Here is a 16827-nt window from a genome sequence, read left to right as displayed (position 1 = left end):
AAAAAGAGTTTATTGCTTATCTGTGTCACAGTTCAACTGGACCATCCTCTGCCATCCACAGTATAATGTACCAAGGTCATGGTAGCAAGAAACATGAGCTGAAGCTCGCAAGGGATGCTTTCAAGAGCCAGGCCAGGCCCAGAGTGGCATCATCCCCTCCACCAACACTCCATCAGCCAGAACTAACTTCCGACCCTACCTAATTGCAAAGGAAGCAGCAGTAGAGGTAGGGGAGCTGATGTAAACACCAGCACTGTCCAGTCATGATTGGTAAGAGAGTTAATGCACATTCTCTGGCCACTTCTGAGAACTGAGCCCCTGTCTTGTTCAATATCTGGCCCCTCCAAGACCAGCCCCTAGAGCCCCAGCCTTGTTCTTGGAGGGATGCAATCTTTCCAGTTTAGCATCAAGAACTCAAAATCAATCATCAGTCGCATTTTACAGCCGTTACTCCCCACCCATCTTCCCCTCCCAGCACTTAGCATAAGGCCACAATCACCCAGAAGTTCAGGAGCTGAAAGGTTTGCACAGAACAGCCCATGTTCATTCTTTCTCTCTCTGTCATAATTGTTAATTTACCATTTATACTCTCAGCTATTTCTAAAGAGGATTTCTTAGAAAATGAAATAAAAGATTAGAAACAATTTAGGGAACAGGAATGGGCTAGATATATTAGAAAGTTGAAATGGACACATTACAGTTGAATAATAGAGTAATGTAGTACAATAATGTAATCAGTTACATTTATTACTACAGTACGGTAATCATGCTATCCAACCTGAGCTTCCTAGCAACAGAGGCAAAAAGGGAAACAACTTCTTCCTCTATATAGCCATCCCTTCCTGCTTCTTTGACCAGTGCTCTTTTCCCTTCCCAAAGTTCTTTCTGTTTATCCTCCCTTGTTTTCAGACCCACTGGGGATAGAGAGATCCCCCCCCACCACTTTTTAGGCACCCATATCCCCCTTGCAAGGAAAGAACAGCATAAAGTCAAATGGCTAAGGACATGGAAGCAACCTAAGTGTCTGTCAACAGATGAATGGATAAGGAAGATGTAGCACATATATACAATGGAATATTACTCAGCCATGAAAAGAGATGAAATTCAGTTATTTGTAGCAAGGTGGATGGACCCAGAGTCTGTCATACAGAGTGAAATGTCAGAAAGAGAAAAACAAATGCCATATGCTAACACACATATATGGGAAAAAAAACGGGAAGAAAAGGTTCTGGGCAGGACAGGAATAAAGATGCAGACATAGAGGACATGGGGAGGGGGAAGGGTAAGCTGGGATGAAGTGAGAGAGTGGCATGGACATATATATACACTACCAAATGTAAAATAGATAGCTAGGGGGAAGTGGCCCGCATAGCACAGGGAGATCAGCTGGGCGCTCTGTGACCACCTAGAGGGGTGGGATAGGGAGGGTGGGAAGGAGATGCAAGAGGGAGGAGATATGGGGATATATGTATACATATAGCTGATTCACTTTGTTATAAAGCAGACACTAACACACCATTGTAAAGCAATTATGCTCTAATAAAGATGTTTTTTTAAGAAAAGAGTCAAACGGCTACAGTATTAGTGTAAAGGAAGCTCCAACCTGAAGAACTGAGTGTACACAGGCCTTGAAGGTCACTCTCACTCTTTCGGCTCTTGGTTCAGGGATGGAGCAGAGGCTAGAACTCCAGGGCAAGAGACACCTTGCTCTTCACGGGGAGGGGCCCAGGCCACGGCTTCATCAAGTACCCTGGAACTGCATCTGGAGGGCAGACGCCCTCTTCCCTGATGTCCTACATGTTAAATCACGGAATCCCCAGGACGACCCTACAAGAGAGGCCCATATCCCCAATTCGCAAATGGAGATACTGAGGCCAAGAGGGGAAATGACTTCAGCAATGTTACCCAGCTTCCCCTAAACACCGAGCCTCAGGGCAGGAGACCGCCAAGCTGTGGATGAAATGCTCAGAGTTCTGAGAGGGGGAGAAGTGGGGTTCCCAGGCAGGCCCCAGCTTGGTCAGGAAGGTTCAGGAGATGGAGACCAGCTCCCCTCTCCCCAACCTCAGACTCCAGTTGCCATGACAACAGGGCCTCCATTCCGGGTGTTTGTTGGAAATTTGCATTTTAATGGAGATGTAATTAGAATTTAAAAGCTGAGGCTGGAAGGGACGGAATCCTTCCCAGTCCCTGGGGAGCCAGAACCCCCCCCCCCCATTCACCCTCTGCTGCTCCACCCAGAGCCCTATTCTGACACTTTCACAACCGCTATACTCCTGGCGTCTGTCCCCACTGCCCAGATGAGGACCCTGAGGCCCCGAGCAGAGAAGGGGCTTATTCAGGATCTCACAGCGAGGACAAGTCCTCAAGGTCTGCTCTGCCCAACGACTCCCAAACTGACCCCCTCCGTGGTGGTGAGTCTCAGAGCAAGAGTTGGCTGGAGGCAGGGGTGCTGGCTTCCTGAGGGCCCCTCAAGTCCTCCCCTAACGCTTCCAAGCTCACCCTTCCTCTGCCTGTAACCTCACAACCTCTCAGTGGCCCTGGGGACCTGGCAGGGCTGGGAGACTCCTCCCATCTCACCCCAGGCGGAACTGAGGCCCAAGGGATGTGCCAGGGTCACACAGCAGCTTAGTGGCAGAACTGTGCCTCTGGCTGGTCAGCGTTGAGCCCTTAAAAATATTCCACCCTTGAAAAAAATATTCCACCCTGGACCCCCCCACCCAGAGTCACTATCTGACCCCAGATCTCCGTGGAGAATTTCTAGCAGCTTCCTCCTGTGTCTTTATTAAGTTCTTAAAATCAGTCATGCCAGCAATTTTGTCTTTTCAAATCGTTGAAAAGAAACTACTCTGCTTCTGCCTGGACACCCCCAGACAGGCTGCTGTCCCTGGGGACTGTCTAGTCTCTGGGGACTGTCTGCGGGCACCGCCCTAAACTCCACAAAGCCTGGGGTCACAAACACAGGCCCTCAAGAGGCAGAAAAGGCTCACACCTGCTGACAGTGTAACACGAGTGTGTGAGCAGCACAGGATCCAGATCCCTTGTTCACCTAAAATCCACTTCCCTGCACATGGCCTGGCTCCTAGTACACGCTCAGCAGCTGTTTATTGAGTGAATAGATGATTAAGTGCCAGGCCTGGTGTTGAGGACATGCCATGCTAACTCCCAGTGCACCCTCCCCCTCCACACACCCCTGAGGGAGACACCACCAGCCCCCACAAGAGCCCTTCCCCGGATCACACAGCTGGTAGGTGGCAAAGGCTGCATTTGGACACAGACCCGCTGACTCCGGGGTCTTGAGCATTACTCTCCCCTTGTGCTGATCACAAGAGCATGGAGGTCCAGCAGCTACATACATGTGCAGATCACACTCACAGACGTGGACACGGGTCCCACGGGCACACAGCTGGCCCACACGGCAATCCTTTATTTTCAAACATATAGTGCTTACTCTGTGCCCAACATGCTGTTCCAAGTATATACTTTGTACTCAATCCTCACAGCCACCCTGCAAGGTAGGGGCCGTTATTATAATCAACATACAGATGAGGAAACCAAGGCACAGAGAGGTTATGTGACTTGCCCAAAGTCACACAGCTAGTGAATGAAAAAGCCAGAAGCGGAACCTACACAGCCTGGCTCCAGAACGCATGCTCCCTCCAGACCTCAGGACCCCGGATCCAGGAGCTCTGGGTGCCCACCACCCTCAGCCGTGGGAGGAGGGCTGGACAATATTTCTCAAAGCCCAACTCACAGAGGAGGAAACAGGTCTGGAGAAAGAAGGTGGCCTGCTTTGGGGTACACAGCTGTGTGAGCCCAGGCTGTGAAGCCCAGAGCTTCTGCATCAGCCCCAGCCCCCTGGGGGTTCCCCCAGCCCTGCCCACGGTGCCCTCCCCCACCCGGGGGGACTGAGGGGGAGTGATTGCCTGGTGACAGCCTGGTCCGGAGGAAATGAGACCTGAGACGCGAGCATCACCGCTCAGAAAAGAAAGCTCCAGAGACCCTGAGAGGGATGTGATGAAACCAGAGGCTGAGAGGAGCCCATTCCTCGTCCATTTAGAACCAGACAGCACAGAAATGGATTTCCTCTTGAGAGCTCTTGTGAACACACTTCAAAGCCACTGATGGCAGGAGTAGGAAGTGAGAGGGGGGTAGGGAGAGGGGCCTCGGAAGTAACGCAGGGCCAGGCAGTAGAGAGAAGGGAGAGGGCCAGGCAATCACTGATCAGAAAAAGCAATTGGAAATTCCACTTGGGTTTTCAATTTGAAGGTGGGGAAAGGCCAGGAACTTGGGGGGAGGGGGGTGGTGACTGTGGAAGAGAAGGAAAGAGTCAGAGATAAGGAGACAGAGACACACAGAAAGATGGGGAGGCAAAAGCAAATTCCAAGATCCCAGGTGTCCCCCCCAACACACAATTCGGAAAGGTCACACACATGCTCACTCACGCTCTTCCTCAGGACCCAGAGACCTGGGTTCTAGTTTTCCCTCTGCTCTTGAAATACCCTGTGACCTTGCAGAAGACCCTACCTCCCTCTGAGCCTTGGGGTTCCCCCCACCAAGGCCTGGTGAGGTTAAGTTGGTTCCAGAAAGGCCAGGAAGGAGACCGGGATGGGGCACGTGGGCAACAGAGGCTAGGGAGGTGGTCACCTCACTGTGATGCTTCTTCTGTGTGGCCAAGGGCCTGGGCTGAGCAGGCACCGAGGGGCATCCAGAGAAGGGCCAGGGCCAGGCAGGAGCCCAGCGTTTCCACGTGTAGATGAGGAAACAGGCTGAGAGCAGGAAAGCACCCTGAAGCCAGGCAACCAGGACAGGAACCCACCTGTGAGACCTCAAGACTCCCGCCCTCCACCCCCGACAGGGACAGGGACAGAGCAGCAGGGAGCTGCCCTTTCAGAACCTGTCCCATCAGGGGTCCAACTTAGGTGCCCATATGCGGGCACCTCGTTCTTGCTGAGTGAGGCGGACCCATCTGTAATATCACTGACCCACCCAGTCCCTAATTCGGGTAATAAGAGCTTTACTCGTATTAATTTACTGGCTCCTCACACCCACTTTATTACGGAGCTAAGCCCCATTTAACAGATGAACAAACTGAGGCACCGTCTATTAAGGGATTGAGCGAGTGAGTGCTCAGCTGTCATGTGCACACCTTTCCGGAAGAAAGCCTCACGTCCCCGCTGGGCAGCCCAGCCTGGTGGTTCTGCCTTGGAAGGCAGCGGGGCAGGGACAGCCGGAAGCCAGGGTCACGCAGGGCTGGCCGCAAAGAGCCAGCTGACGTCGAGGGGCGTCCAGACCCCACTCTCGGACACCCCAGCCTGGACGGCGGCGGAGCCGCGCCGTGCGAGAAAGCTGTCCTGCGGCGCCACCTAGTGGCCAGAGTGGCCGCTCGGCCCCTCCAGAGTCTGGCAGAGAAGCTGCAGGAATCTACTGCTTCGCTGGGACATTGGCACACAAAAAGTCCCTCCACCCTGGGGACCGTGTTCTGACCATCCCAGGTCGGGAGGAGAAAGAAGGTACGGTGGAGTTTGGTCCTTTGCCCTCCTGAGGGGCAGACTCACTCATCCCACCTGGACATCTCTGCCTTCGTCTATCTGATTCGTGCATTTATGGAGCCCTTACTATATGCCAGACTCTGTTCCAGGCGCTAGAGATGTAACAGTGAACAAAGAAAGATCTATGCCTTTGGAGAGTTTACAGTGGGGGATGGGTGAGGAAACAGTCAATAAACAATAAATGAGTGGGACTTCCCTGGTGGGCAGTGGATAAGACTCCATGCTCCCCGTTCAGGGGGCCCAGGTTTGATCCCTGCTTGGGGAACTAGATCCCACATGCATACCACAACTAAGGAGCCCTCCTGCCACAGCTAGGACTCGGTGCAACCAAAAAAAAAAAAAAAAAATTAAAATAAAACAATAAATGAAGATAATAAAAGAAATTTAAAAACAATCTGGCTATTTCAGAAGCAGGAGAAAAAGAGCCTGTCTGACAGCATCACTGAGCTCCAGGGGACCCACATCCCTCAGGGCAAATCCGTGGAGCCTGATGCCAATGAAACCATGCAGCCCTCCTTGCTCCTCTGGGGCCACTCCTGTCCCAAGGGACATGCCCTCACTACAGGATCCTCCTGCGTGATATGCTCTCCTCCTACATGGTCAGCTCCTCTTCTCCTCCAGAGTCCTCCTGACCCCCACCCAGCGCCCCAGCAATACTCTCCTGGGTGGCTGGCACTGGAGAGCAGTGCATAACTGCTCAGGCCAGGCTGTCTGTCTTGATTCCCAGCTCTGACACCACCTTGTGACCTGGACAGGTTCCTTGGCCTCTCTGTGCCCGTTTCCTCATTTGTAAAATGGGGAAGGCAGTTGTTTCTGCTCCAGAGGAGGGGAGGGCGGTGGTGGTATAAGTGAGTTAACAAATGTAAAACACTTAAGACAGCGCCTTGACACAGTGTTTGTTATTATTAATGTCTGTTTAGGTTTTTCCTTCCTGGACTAGCTGATGGAGGTTAGTGAGGTTCATTCACAAAGGACCAACTGAGTCATTTCCATGTCCTACACTCTACAGTGTCAGGTATACAAGAGGATCTCAGAACATGTATGTACGGTGAATTCAGTGGCTCCCCCTCATTCACCACCGATTTACTGAGTGCCTTCTGCACGCCAAGTAGTGGGCTAGGAGCTGCAGATGGAACAGTGAACAAGGCAGGTCTCCTCCCCACAGCAAGAAGAGTACTAATTTCTAAGCCAGAAGTTCTCAAGCTATTTTGTCTAAGAACTCTTTACTCTTAAAAAAATTCAGGATCCCAAAGAGCTTTTGTATGTGTAACTAACAAGAGTTACCACGTTAGAAACTAAAACAGAATTTTAAAAAATACTTATTAATTCATTTAAAACAACAATAAAAAGCCCACATATTAACATAAGTGACATATTTTAATGAAAACAAAACAAAACAAAATAGTGGGAAAACACTGATATTGTTTTGCATTTTTGCAAACGTCTCTAATGGAAGATAGCTGGATTCTCATGCCGAACTAGATCTGTGCGATATGTTGCTCTGGTTGAAGTATATGAAAAAATACTTCCAAAAATACATTCCCCTTTATTGTAAAAATTGAGAGTACTAACACTCCGTCCCGCCCCCCGCCTCGCCCACTACGGAGACGCCTGAGCGAGAGGACTGACCCACCAGGCTGGGCTAGAGGAGGACGGCTTCCGGGAGAAGGCGGGGCCTGGCTCCCAAAGGGTCGGTTGGGTTGCGATTGGACGACAAATGCGTCCTTCGGCGCGTTGGCCCCGCCTCCAGATCCCGCCCAGTGGTAAACCTAACGCATGCGTCCTAAGGAAGGAGGGCACTTCCGCCCGCCCACTGCGGAACCTTTTGTTCTAGCTCGCGTTTCCACCGAAACGACAAGGGAGGCCAAGGCGGAAGTAGTTGAGGCGTGTGGGTGGAGCGAAGCACCGCTATGTCGGCTTCCTTGCTGCGGCGGGGTTTGGAGCTTTTGGGGGTGCCTGAGGGTGAGGAGCTTCTTCCCAGAGACGTCCAGCCTGGGCGGGAAGGCGGCAGGGGCTGGGGGCAGGAGCCCCGAGGGTGCGAACGATCCAGACCGGGCTTAGCCTCGGTGGGATGGGAACCCTGAGCGCCCTCCGAACCGAGTCGGTTCCTCTCTTCCCCTACAGCCCCCAGGGACGCGCCAGGCCAAACCAAGCCGAGCAAGGCGCCGATGAAGCGGACGCGGAAGGCGAAGGCGGCCCAGGCCCAGAAATTGCGGAACTCGGCCAAGGGAAAGGTGCCCAAATCGGCGCTGGGTGAGCTCGGGAAGGGGCTGGACGCGCTGCTCCCGGGGTCGGGGGGCGGTGCCCTGGAGGAAGGGGCGCTAGAGTGAGGGCTTGAAATGTTCCCCAGGAGTTTCTAGAATACCCGCTGTGCGACGGGCGCGGGGCGGGACCCTGGGAACACGGAGGTAGAACGAATCACATTGTCCCGGCCTTCAAGGTCTACAGCCCTAGTAGGGAGAGAGGCATCAAAGAGTTTCAGAATCAGCGTATGGTTGCTGTGATGGTGTCTATGCATTAAGACTGTGGTGCTCTGAGAGGGACTTAGAATGAAAGGCCAAATCAGGCTTCTCTGAGGAAGCGACATTTAAGCCCAGACCCGATAGAAGTATACGAGTGAACCGGGGGAAGAGTATTCTAGAGAGAATGGCATATGCGGAGTCAGAAAGAAGTTTATTGCCTTTGAAGTTTTGAAAATAAGAAGCCTGGTCAAAGTGACATACAGTGAACGAGGGTCAGAGACGGAGCATTAAATAAAATTAATACTCCGTGTGCCAGGTGCTGTTCTAAGCCTCGTACAAATGTTTGCTCATGTAATTGCTCACAGCAACCCTGTGAGGTCGGCACAATCATTACTTCCATTTTACAGAAGCAGAAACAGGCCCCTGCCCAGATAGTACAGGTAGAAACCAGGCAGATTGTCTCCAGAGCCCTGATCCCACCTACTGCTTCAGGGTGCTATGGCGTGCGTGGGCAGTGGTGATGGTGCACAGATAAGAGAATTGTGCAGGTGGAAGATGCGGTGAGGAGGGGGCATTGATGGCGTCAGTGGTGAATTGGCTGTGAGGATGGAGGAAGAGGGAGTCAGCGAGTAAGGAATATCTTGGGGGATGTGGCGCCACTTAACGAGACCTACAGACTTGAAGAGGAGCAGGAGTGGGCAGGAAAGCAGGGTATTTTTGACCTGTGGCAGGACTTGGCGAGCTCCTAGTGTGTCTTTGAAACCCCAGGGCCTGGTGCATAAAAGGTGTTCAGGTTGTTTGTTAAAAGAACTATGAATTCCAAGGAAACACAGCATGAGCAAAAGTGTGGAGGCAGGAAAGTGAGCTTGGTCTGAGTCACAGTGATGCTGGTGTGGAGCCGGCACACAAGGGGCCCGAGGGAGGTCACTCCTCCATCCCAGCCCCCGCCCCACCGCCCTGTCATGGCACATGACTGAGGACGGAAGGGACCCTCTCAACCGTCAGTGGCCAACCTAAAGAACACTGTGGCTGCCACCTTGGTCTGAGCTACACCATCTCTTGCCTGGATTATTGCAGAAGCCTCCTAACTGGTCTCCCTTCCACTGCCCCCTCCCCAGGTAATCTTGTTCTCACCATAGCAGCCAAAGTGATCCCGTAAAATCCTGAGTCAGACCTGTCTCTCCTCTGCCCTGCACCCACCAGGGTGAGAGCCTGAGCTTTTCGGTGCCTGCTGAGGCCCCACATGATCTATCTGCTCCTTCCAGCTTCGTCTCCTCAGCTTCTCCCCTCTGTCCAACCACTTTCTGTTCTTCAAGCAAGCGCGCGCGCTTCTGCTTCAGAGCCTTTGCACTGGCTGTTCCCTCTACCCAGAATGCTCTTCCCCCACAGTGTCACTCTCTCTCTCTCCAGTCTTTGCTCAGAATTCATTTCAGTGAGGCCTTCTCAGAACCTCCTGTATAGAATTGTAACCCTCCCCTGGCATTTCTCATTTCTGTTTACTATATTCTCTTTTTCTCCATAAAATGATCACCCTCTGAAATACTGTTTACTTTGTGTAGCATCTCTCTTCCCATGGAATGGAAGTTCCATGAGGGCAGGACTTTTTGTCTGTTCTGTTTCCTGCTCTGTGTTCTTGCACCTAGAACAGTGCCTGACACACACACACGGTAAGTGCCCAGGCCACCTCTGTTGAGTAAATCGCTTGAGCAGGTGGAACCCAGGGGGACTTTGAGCAGGATCTCTGTGGAGTGGGGTTTTGACAGAAGAGCCCAGCCTGTTGCAGTGGCCTGGGGAAGGGACGACGGGGCCTTTGGCAGGGCCATGGGAGGTGGGAGTGGAGTGGGAAGATGCCAGGAAGGGACCCAGAAGGCTTCCCGGGAGTGAATCTGAAATGATGCCACCCTGCCTGCCATCCACAGCTGAGTACCAGAAGCGAGAGCGTCGAGGTTACCTTGGAGTAAACCTGAGGTTTATGACTAGTGCAAGAAGCACAGTGGCCGAATCCGTCACCCAGCAGGTTCGTCAGGGGGATGGGCTGTGGAAAGGAACCTGGGGGGTGAGAACTGAGGCTGTTCCTGGGATCCGTGGGAGTCTCAGCCCTGAGCATAGGCTGGAGGGCGGGGCCCCCTCCGGGCTCCTAAGAGCTGGACACCCCGCTGTGCTGTGAGGGGTCTCCCCCTGGAGGGCCGAGAGCAGAGCGGGGAAGGTGGGAGGCTGGGCCTGGCCTTGCTCCCCTGGGACCCCTGTGGGCCTCCGCTGGCTCCTCTGTAAATGGAAACCGCGTGCCCTGCCTCCCGGGACGGTGTGAGGGCCAGGTGAGAGGGTGGCACTTGGTCGGCCGCACCAGGTTGTGTGGCTGGGAGTCACCACCCAGGGCTCCTGACTCTCACACACCCCCAGATTGTGCGCCAGGACCGGGGCCGCAAGGCCTGTGACCGGCCTGTGGGCAAGACTAAGAGGAAGAAGAAGGCCGAGGGCACCGTGTTCACCGAGGAAGACTTCCAGAAGTTCCAGCAGGAGTACTTCGGCAGTTAGGCTCCCGGGAGGGCACAGCCTCCTCGGACCTCTCAGCCTGGCTCAGGAAAGCCGTGGAGTGGAGCTGGTGAGCTGGAACCCCAGGGGAGGACCTTCGCTTAGACCCGAACTGACATCTGCAGGCTCGGGAGGTGCCACCTGCCTGCTGGAAAGGAACACGTCAGACTGTTTTGTCTGCTTTGGCCAGGGAGGGCCTCGGGGCTGTTTGCTGTGGAGAGGCCTGGCTCTTGGGGACCACACCTCTGATAGGACGAGGGCCGCTGGGTGGGCTTCCAGGTTCTAATAAACGTGGCCCAGGGGCTGTGTGTGCTGCTCTAACAGGGTGTCTCCACCCTCCTCTGGCACCGAGGAGCCTTCCCTCCGTCCCCCACCTCCCAGCTGGTTCTTAGGGCTCCAGGTCAGAAGTCCTGCAGCCCAGCCCCAGCGCAGGCACCACCGGAGAGCAGCTCACCCATCCACAGACCCCGCAGGCCTCCTCTCCCTGGGGTGGCAGCCCCAGCCGAGAAGGCAACTCTTGAGGAAGCTGAGGGAGGGAGCGTGGCTGCCTCAGCCCAGTGCCCAGGGCTTGTGCTCTTGTGTGTTTGGGCGGGGGGGCGGGATCAAAGGCCACTTTTTTTTCTTACTTCTGTCACAGGAGGTGGGGACTAGAGGGGCGACACAGGAGGTGAGCTCAAGAAAGGGTTTTACACGGAGGTCTGCCAAGCAGAAGGGAGGTGCCGGGCCCAGAGCTGCCCCACCAAGGGAAGGCGGAGGCCGGGCCGCGTCCAGCGGGGGCAGCGCGGGGCAGGTGCTGTTGAGCCCGAGTGAGCGGGCGGTGCTGCGCAGCTGGGTCTTCAGTGTGATAAGTCCTAGAAGCCCAGGGGTCCCTTCTGGGGAGGGGGCCCTGGAGGCCTCCAGGCGGCTCCGTCTGGCTTGCCTTGCGCCGCCCCCCGCACACCTAAAGGCTCCTTGGGACATGTGTTGTCTGGTAGAGGACTTCTGAAGGGACCCCGCCGTGGGACCCCTCACACAGCTAGACCCCTGGTTACTAGCCAGCTTTCCATCTCAAGTGGGGACAGGAGGGGACCACAGGATTGCCTGAGGCAGAGTTGGCGCCTGTCCTGTCTGCAGTGCAGGTGGCCTCCGAGTAGGAAGCAGACCAGCCATCCAGGAAGTCGAGAGGGGAAGAAGAGGAGGTGTCATGACTCCAAACCGTTATTGTGCCACCGTCCTCAGATGGCTTGTTCCAAGAAGGGAGAGGGGGTGTTTTCCCAAGCTCTCCTCCCGCCTGCTGAGCTTCAGTGACCCCTGTGAGGAGAGACACTCCGATGTCCTTGGAGGCTCATCCCCTCCCTCTTTGAAGCAGCTTAGCAAGCAGCAGCCTCAGCTTCTCGCCCACTAGGTCTCTTGAAGAACCGGCTGACCAGGGCCCCCTTCTAACAGGCACACACCTGCTGTTATGTCATCACGAACGGGTCCCTGCCCCCTCCCCAGGTGTAGAATGTGGGTCCCTGCCCCCTCCCCAGCTGTGGAATGAGGGGCCTGCCTCCGCGGGAGGGCGAGAGCAGGGGTCCTGCGCTTCTGAGTTTTAATGTTTGCGCCGAGTAGTCTCTGAGTTTTCCAGTAAGTCTTGCGCAGGCTCAGCGGCCGTGGCTCACGGGCCCAGCCGCTCCGCGGCATGTGGGACGAGCCCGTGTCCCCTGCATCGCTAGGCGGATTCTCAACCACTGCGCCCCCAGGGAAGGCCTCCAATAAGTCTTAATGTTTGCGCCGAGTAGCACCAGTGGGCTGGGCGTGTGTCCGTGACCCCTAGGCATGACTGACGTTAGCGTTCACCCTACACACTGGTCCTGTGGGTCGGGCTCCAGAATGTACTGTTAACACCCTGGACCGTTCCGTTGCAGGTGGTGAGAAGGCAGGGGGGGCTGGGGAGGCGTGCCGACTATGGGGTAAGGAGGATGTGCCACCGTGGAGGGGGGGGGGGGCCGGTGCAAGAGCCACCTGGCGACTGACAATCTTTTGGGAAAAACAGGAACCAAGTGAGAGGACACTGGGGTGCCATATTGAGGGCCGGGAGGAAGAGGAGCAGCTGACATTTGCCTAGAGGAGACCCAGGAGAAGGCAGGACTGCCACATGGGACCTCCACCAGGGTGTGTGTGTGGGGGGGAGGTTTAACAAGTTCCCGCAGGAGCTGGGCGGATCCCCATCAGGTGACTTCCTCTAACAGCTGGGGCCGAGGAGCCCTCTTGGAGAGGTGGGTGGGACCGTGTGCCCACTCGTCCCCACCGCCGAGGCGCTTTCTCAGGGTGCTCTCCCCATTCTGTGTCCACAACTTTCCCTGTCCTTTGAAGCCCAGCTCAAGGAAGTTAAGACCTCGAAGGTCACCAGGTCCAAGGTCCACGTGTGACACCTACTCCCTTGGTGCCTTGGGGAAGCATTCCCATCTGGGCCACCAGCATTACTTCTCCCATACTACCCTGTTAGGCATCAGAAAGCAGGTCAGGGAAATATTGGCCCCACCACAGGAGGCAAAACAGGCAAAAGCCCATAACCCTGGGTTCAAAGAGCACCTGGGTTCAAAGAGCAGGCTCTACAACTCCAAATACCCTCTGCTGTAGGACCTGTGACGGGGCCACCACAGGGACTGCGTATTTAGAACAGTGCCTGGTGCCACATCTGCATCACCCTCATCCCAGCCTCTCGTCTACGTCATCTATCACAATGGAAAACTGGTCCTCCCTCAGCAGGCCCTGAAGGACACAAGGAGAGAAGAAACCTGCCCAGGCTGGGCTCAGACTCTCGTACTCAACAGGTGTCTCCCTTATCTTGCAATAAAGTTCCCAGCCAGGATCGCAACAATGCAGCGTGGCTCCAGTGCCCTTCCATTCTGACATCAGGGATGGCAGGCCTTCCAGCTTGCCCAGGTGCCAGCCAGGGAAGCAGCCAGTCTTACGGCCCTGCTCTTCCGTTTGTTCCAACAAAAACTGAGAAGCCATCTTTCCCTAAATAGAGCCTTCTGGGAAGGCCTCTAGAGAATTTCAGTAGCTTTTCAGTGAAACCTAATCCCCTTGTGCACCCAGATCAAAGACTGTGGGGCCTTATCTGGGTACTTAGTGTTGGCACAAAGCAACAATCGAGGGAACAGGTGGAGCCTAGGCTCCACTTCTCTGCCACCCTGTTCCTTAGGCTAACATTCCCCAGCCTCACTCGCACCCAAGGGTGGGTCAAACAGTTTTTGGTTCTGGGGAAATCACCCAGCCACCTACTTAGGGGGAATCTAGCCCAACTCCTAGCCTCAGGGGTCCAACGGGTCATCAGTGACCCTGACATACAGCCCAACAGTGTCAGGGAAAAAAAACCCCACCTCACTCTGGGCTTAAATTTCAAGTCCCGACAACCAACCCCACAGCGAGATGCTGCTTCTGGGGATTGACTGGGCTCGGGCTCTTTACCAGAAGCAAGAAAACCAAGCAGCAGTCTGCAGAAGTACTTTCACTACAAAATAATTTATTAAAACACACAGCTTCAGCACTAGCCTCCTATGTACAAGCACACGCTCTCCTGACTACCCTATCTAGGGGATCCTCTTCTTCCCCCTTGCCTTGCGGACCTCTTCTATTAAATCTTTCAGATACTGGATCTCCTTGGCCAAGGAATCTGCCTTCTCTTTCAGAGCCTCATTCTTCTTTTCTAGCTCCTTACATTCACCAGTGAGGGCCTCCTGCTCTGCCCTCTTCTTCTGGCGGTACCTAGTGGCTGCTGTCTTGTTCTGTTCCATTTTCTACAGTTTCTTATCTAGTTTCTCACCCTTTACTTTTGCTGCTATCATCTTCTCTCCAAGAGGGTCATAGGGTTTGGGGCGGGCAGAGCCACCAGGGGCACCTGGAGATAGCAGGCTTCTGTTTGGAGAGCCCCTGGAGGTAGGGGGGCTATGCTGGGGAGAGCCCAGATACGAGTCAGGGCTCATACAGATGCCACTATCATTATCTGAGGGGGCATCCTCTTCCTTTACGCACTGAGGGATCACCGTAATGTAAGCAGTCGAGTCTGGCTTCCTATCTTCTTCAGAGATCACCACTTCACTGCATAGCTCTAAAGTAAAAGAATGATCTGGAGTGGAGGACAGGGCCCCTGGGGAGAGGGGAAGAGGCTGTAAGAAAGTGAAAGGGGCACCCTGGTCAGTTGTTGGCAAACTTTCTGGAAGATGGCCTACTGGGTTCACTATCTGGGGGGGCTCCTTAGTAGCCTCCTGGACTAGGGGGTCAAAGAGATCACACGTGTCATCATCGAACGTGGCCAAAAGCTCATCTGGCATGGTTTCCAGATCATCTATACTCAACAGAGCATTAAAATCAAACTCCTTCAGATCCATTTTCTCCACCATCCAATCTGTCCCAGAGAAAGCATCCTCTGCAAAAGATTAAAGAGAGTTGGAACCAATGAGTCAAATGTGCAAGACTATAGCCAGATCCCCCCAGCAGATAAAAGAAGTCCACTCACCCTTGCCGTTACTTGAGGCGCTGACCAACCCATCCACAGCCAGCCATTCGGAGAAGCCCGCCTTAGCCTTGTCGCCAGAGAACCCATGAGGTTTGAAGTGCTTGGCCACCTCCAGGTAGTCATCTAGGAGACCCAGGCTCTCTTCAGCCCCCAAACCCGACTGGTCGAAGGGGGACATGAAGTCCCCCACCAACACCTCGCTGCTCAGGAAGCTCATCTCGGCCATGTTGCGAAGTTTTGGTGGAATCGAGGAATGTGCTTAATTCGAAGGTGTCTTTGTCGGTTACAGCAACGCTGCTGCTGAATGCCTTGAAAAGCCTGAATACGAATCAGAAACCAAGTCCCATTAAATAACAGCCGGCCTGAGAATTTCATCTTTTCATCCATGAGGCAAGATGGCCAAAACAGAACTCCAATCGGTGTTGAGAATCGGGACCACGTGGCCCAAGGCCATCGTGTCAACCCCGCGTCCATCAGGCTGCACAAGATGGACGCCGGCCGTTCCCCAAACCGGCCAGAAGAGGAAGCCGCCACACCCGCACGTCCAAATCCGGCTCTGGACGCCCGGCCCCGCCCACGCCCCCCGTGACTCACGCCGCGGCCTCCGCCGCCATCTTGGTTGCTGCCACGTTTCGCGGGGCGCCAGGTGGAACCCGGCGGGTTCGGGGGGCCGGGGCTGCCGGGGGCTCCCGACCCAAGGGCGCCGGCGTTTTGGGGACACCCAAGCCGGCACCACGCGTCCCGGGCGCAGCAGGCACCACGCGTCCCGGGCGCTCGTAAAACCGCTCCCGCCTCCGCGAAGCCGCCCAGCCGCCCCCAAGCAGGCAGAAACCCCTCACCGACCCGGGGGCGCACGGCCAGAGAGGCGCAGGCCCAGTACTTACGCCATGGCTTAAGCCGCTGGGGGGTGCCGCTGCAGAGCCTGGTGCTACTGCCGCCGCTGCAAAAGCCAATGCTGCCGCAGGCACTGCTGCCTCTAATACGCCATGGTGGCCGCGGATCCTGGGGGAGCGGAGGAAAAATGCCGCGCACTCGCAAGCAGAAACTACACACATAGACAGAAAAAGGAAAAATGGCGGCGAGACGCCGAGCGCGGCTCCTTTATAAACTCTGCCCCCTGTGAGGACGCATCACAGACCACATCCTTCCGCCGCGGTCACGTGACTCGCGCTTCCCACCCACGCATTGCCATCTATTCGACGCCCCTACCGTTTCCAATCTCCGACTTCTAAGTCTAGGGCGTAGCTGTGAAGAGAGAATGAATTGTTTTTATTTACGGCCTCAAGAAAAAGGCGCACTACTTTACAAGGCTTTTAAGATCAAAGGGTCACTCCCGTCCGCCGCCGGGGAGCGCGGAGGGATCCTCCACACTCATTTCCGGCGTTAGCCGAAGGGCGGAGTGAGAAGTCTTTCATCCCAAGAAAGGTTTTTACTGTGAAGTACGAGGTCTCCTAGTTCTCGCGCGAGATGCTGGAGGAGAGCGCGCATCAAGATGATTGGTCAGACATGGTGAGTCATATATATCTCGAGTTTCTATTGGCTCAGGCCCCTGATCGGCGCGGGAAGGGGCGGAGCGGCCGGTTCTAGCCGTCTGGTTCTGCGGTTCGCTGGATCTCCTGTGTGACGCCGCTTTGGAGTGGCTTCCTCAGGCCTGCCCACTTGCAGCTGGTCAGGATTGCCCCAGGCAGCCGTGGCCCAGTGTGTCCCAAATAGTGGCGTTAGGCCCCGGCCCTTGCAGTCCTTTCCTGCCGTCCTCAGTGAAGCTCCAAACTAGCGACCAGGTTCAGACCCAAAGATGAAA

At 54.9% G+C, this 16827-nt stretch overlaps 2 protein-coding genes across 2 annotated transcripts; one reads left to right on the top strand and one right to left on the bottom strand.

Moving 5' to 3' along the window:
- The first annotated feature begins 7338 nt into the window (after nt 1-7338).
- Nucleotides 7339-10864, top strand: RPS19BP1 (ribosomal protein S19 binding protein 1). Its single transcript, XM_059082439.2, has 4 exons — nt 7339-7511; nt 7674-7802; nt 9931-10028; nt 10412-10864. Exons 1-4 carry the CDS (start codon nt 7460-7462, stop codon nt 10544-10546), a joined length of 414 nt encoding a protein of 137 aa, XP_058938422.1. The 5' UTR covers nt 7339-7459; the 3' UTR covers nt 10547-10864.
- A 3149-nt stretch (nt 10865-14013) lies between these two features.
- ATF4 (activating transcription factor 4) lies at nt 14014-16827 on the bottom strand. The gene is made up of 3 exons (XM_059082426.2): nt 15911-16827; nt 15027-15344; nt 14014-14936 (listed from the first exon to the last, which is right to left on the bottom strand). The coding sequence occupies exons 2-3, from the start codon at nt 15250-15252 to the stop codon at nt 14308-14310; spliced, it is 855 nt and encodes a 284-aa protein (XP_058938409.1). The 5' UTR covers nt 15253-15344; nt 15911-16827; the 3' UTR covers nt 14014-14307.

This window comes from Kogia breviceps, chromosome 12, assembly GCF_026419965.1.
Source record: "Kogia breviceps isolate mKogBre1 chromosome 12, mKogBre1 haplotype 1, whole genome shotgun sequence".
NCBI classification, from domain to species: Eukaryota; Metazoa; Chordata; class Mammalia; order Artiodactyla; family Physeteridae; genus Kogia; species Kogia breviceps.
Note: the sequence above shows the minus strand (reverse complement) of the source record. Positions and strands in the feature narration are given on the sequence as shown.

Excerpts from the sequence above, each read along its gene's own strand:
- RPS19BP1 (XM_059082439.2), top strand. The coding sequence starts at position 7,460 with ATGTCGGCTTCCTTGCTGCGGCGGGGTTTGGAGCTTTTGGGGGTGCCT. Across the intron at positions 7,512-7,673 it reads GCTTTTGGGGGTGCCTGAGG|CCCCCAGGGACGCGCCAGGC; the intron begins GTGAGGAGCTTC and ends CTTCCCCTACAG. Across the intron at positions 7,803-9,930 it reads GGTGCCCAAATCGGCGCTGG|CTGAGTACCAGAAGCGAGAG; the intron begins GTGAGCTCGGGA and ends TGCCATCCACAG.
- ATF4 (XM_059082426.2), bottom strand. The coding sequence starts at position 15,252 with ATGGCCGAGATGAGCTTCCTGAGCAGCGAGGTGTTGGTGGGGGACTTC. Across the intron at positions 14,937-15,026 it reads CGCCTCAAGTAACGGCAAGG|AGGATGCTTTCTCTGGGACA; the intron begins GTGAGTGGACTT and ends AATCTTTTGCAG.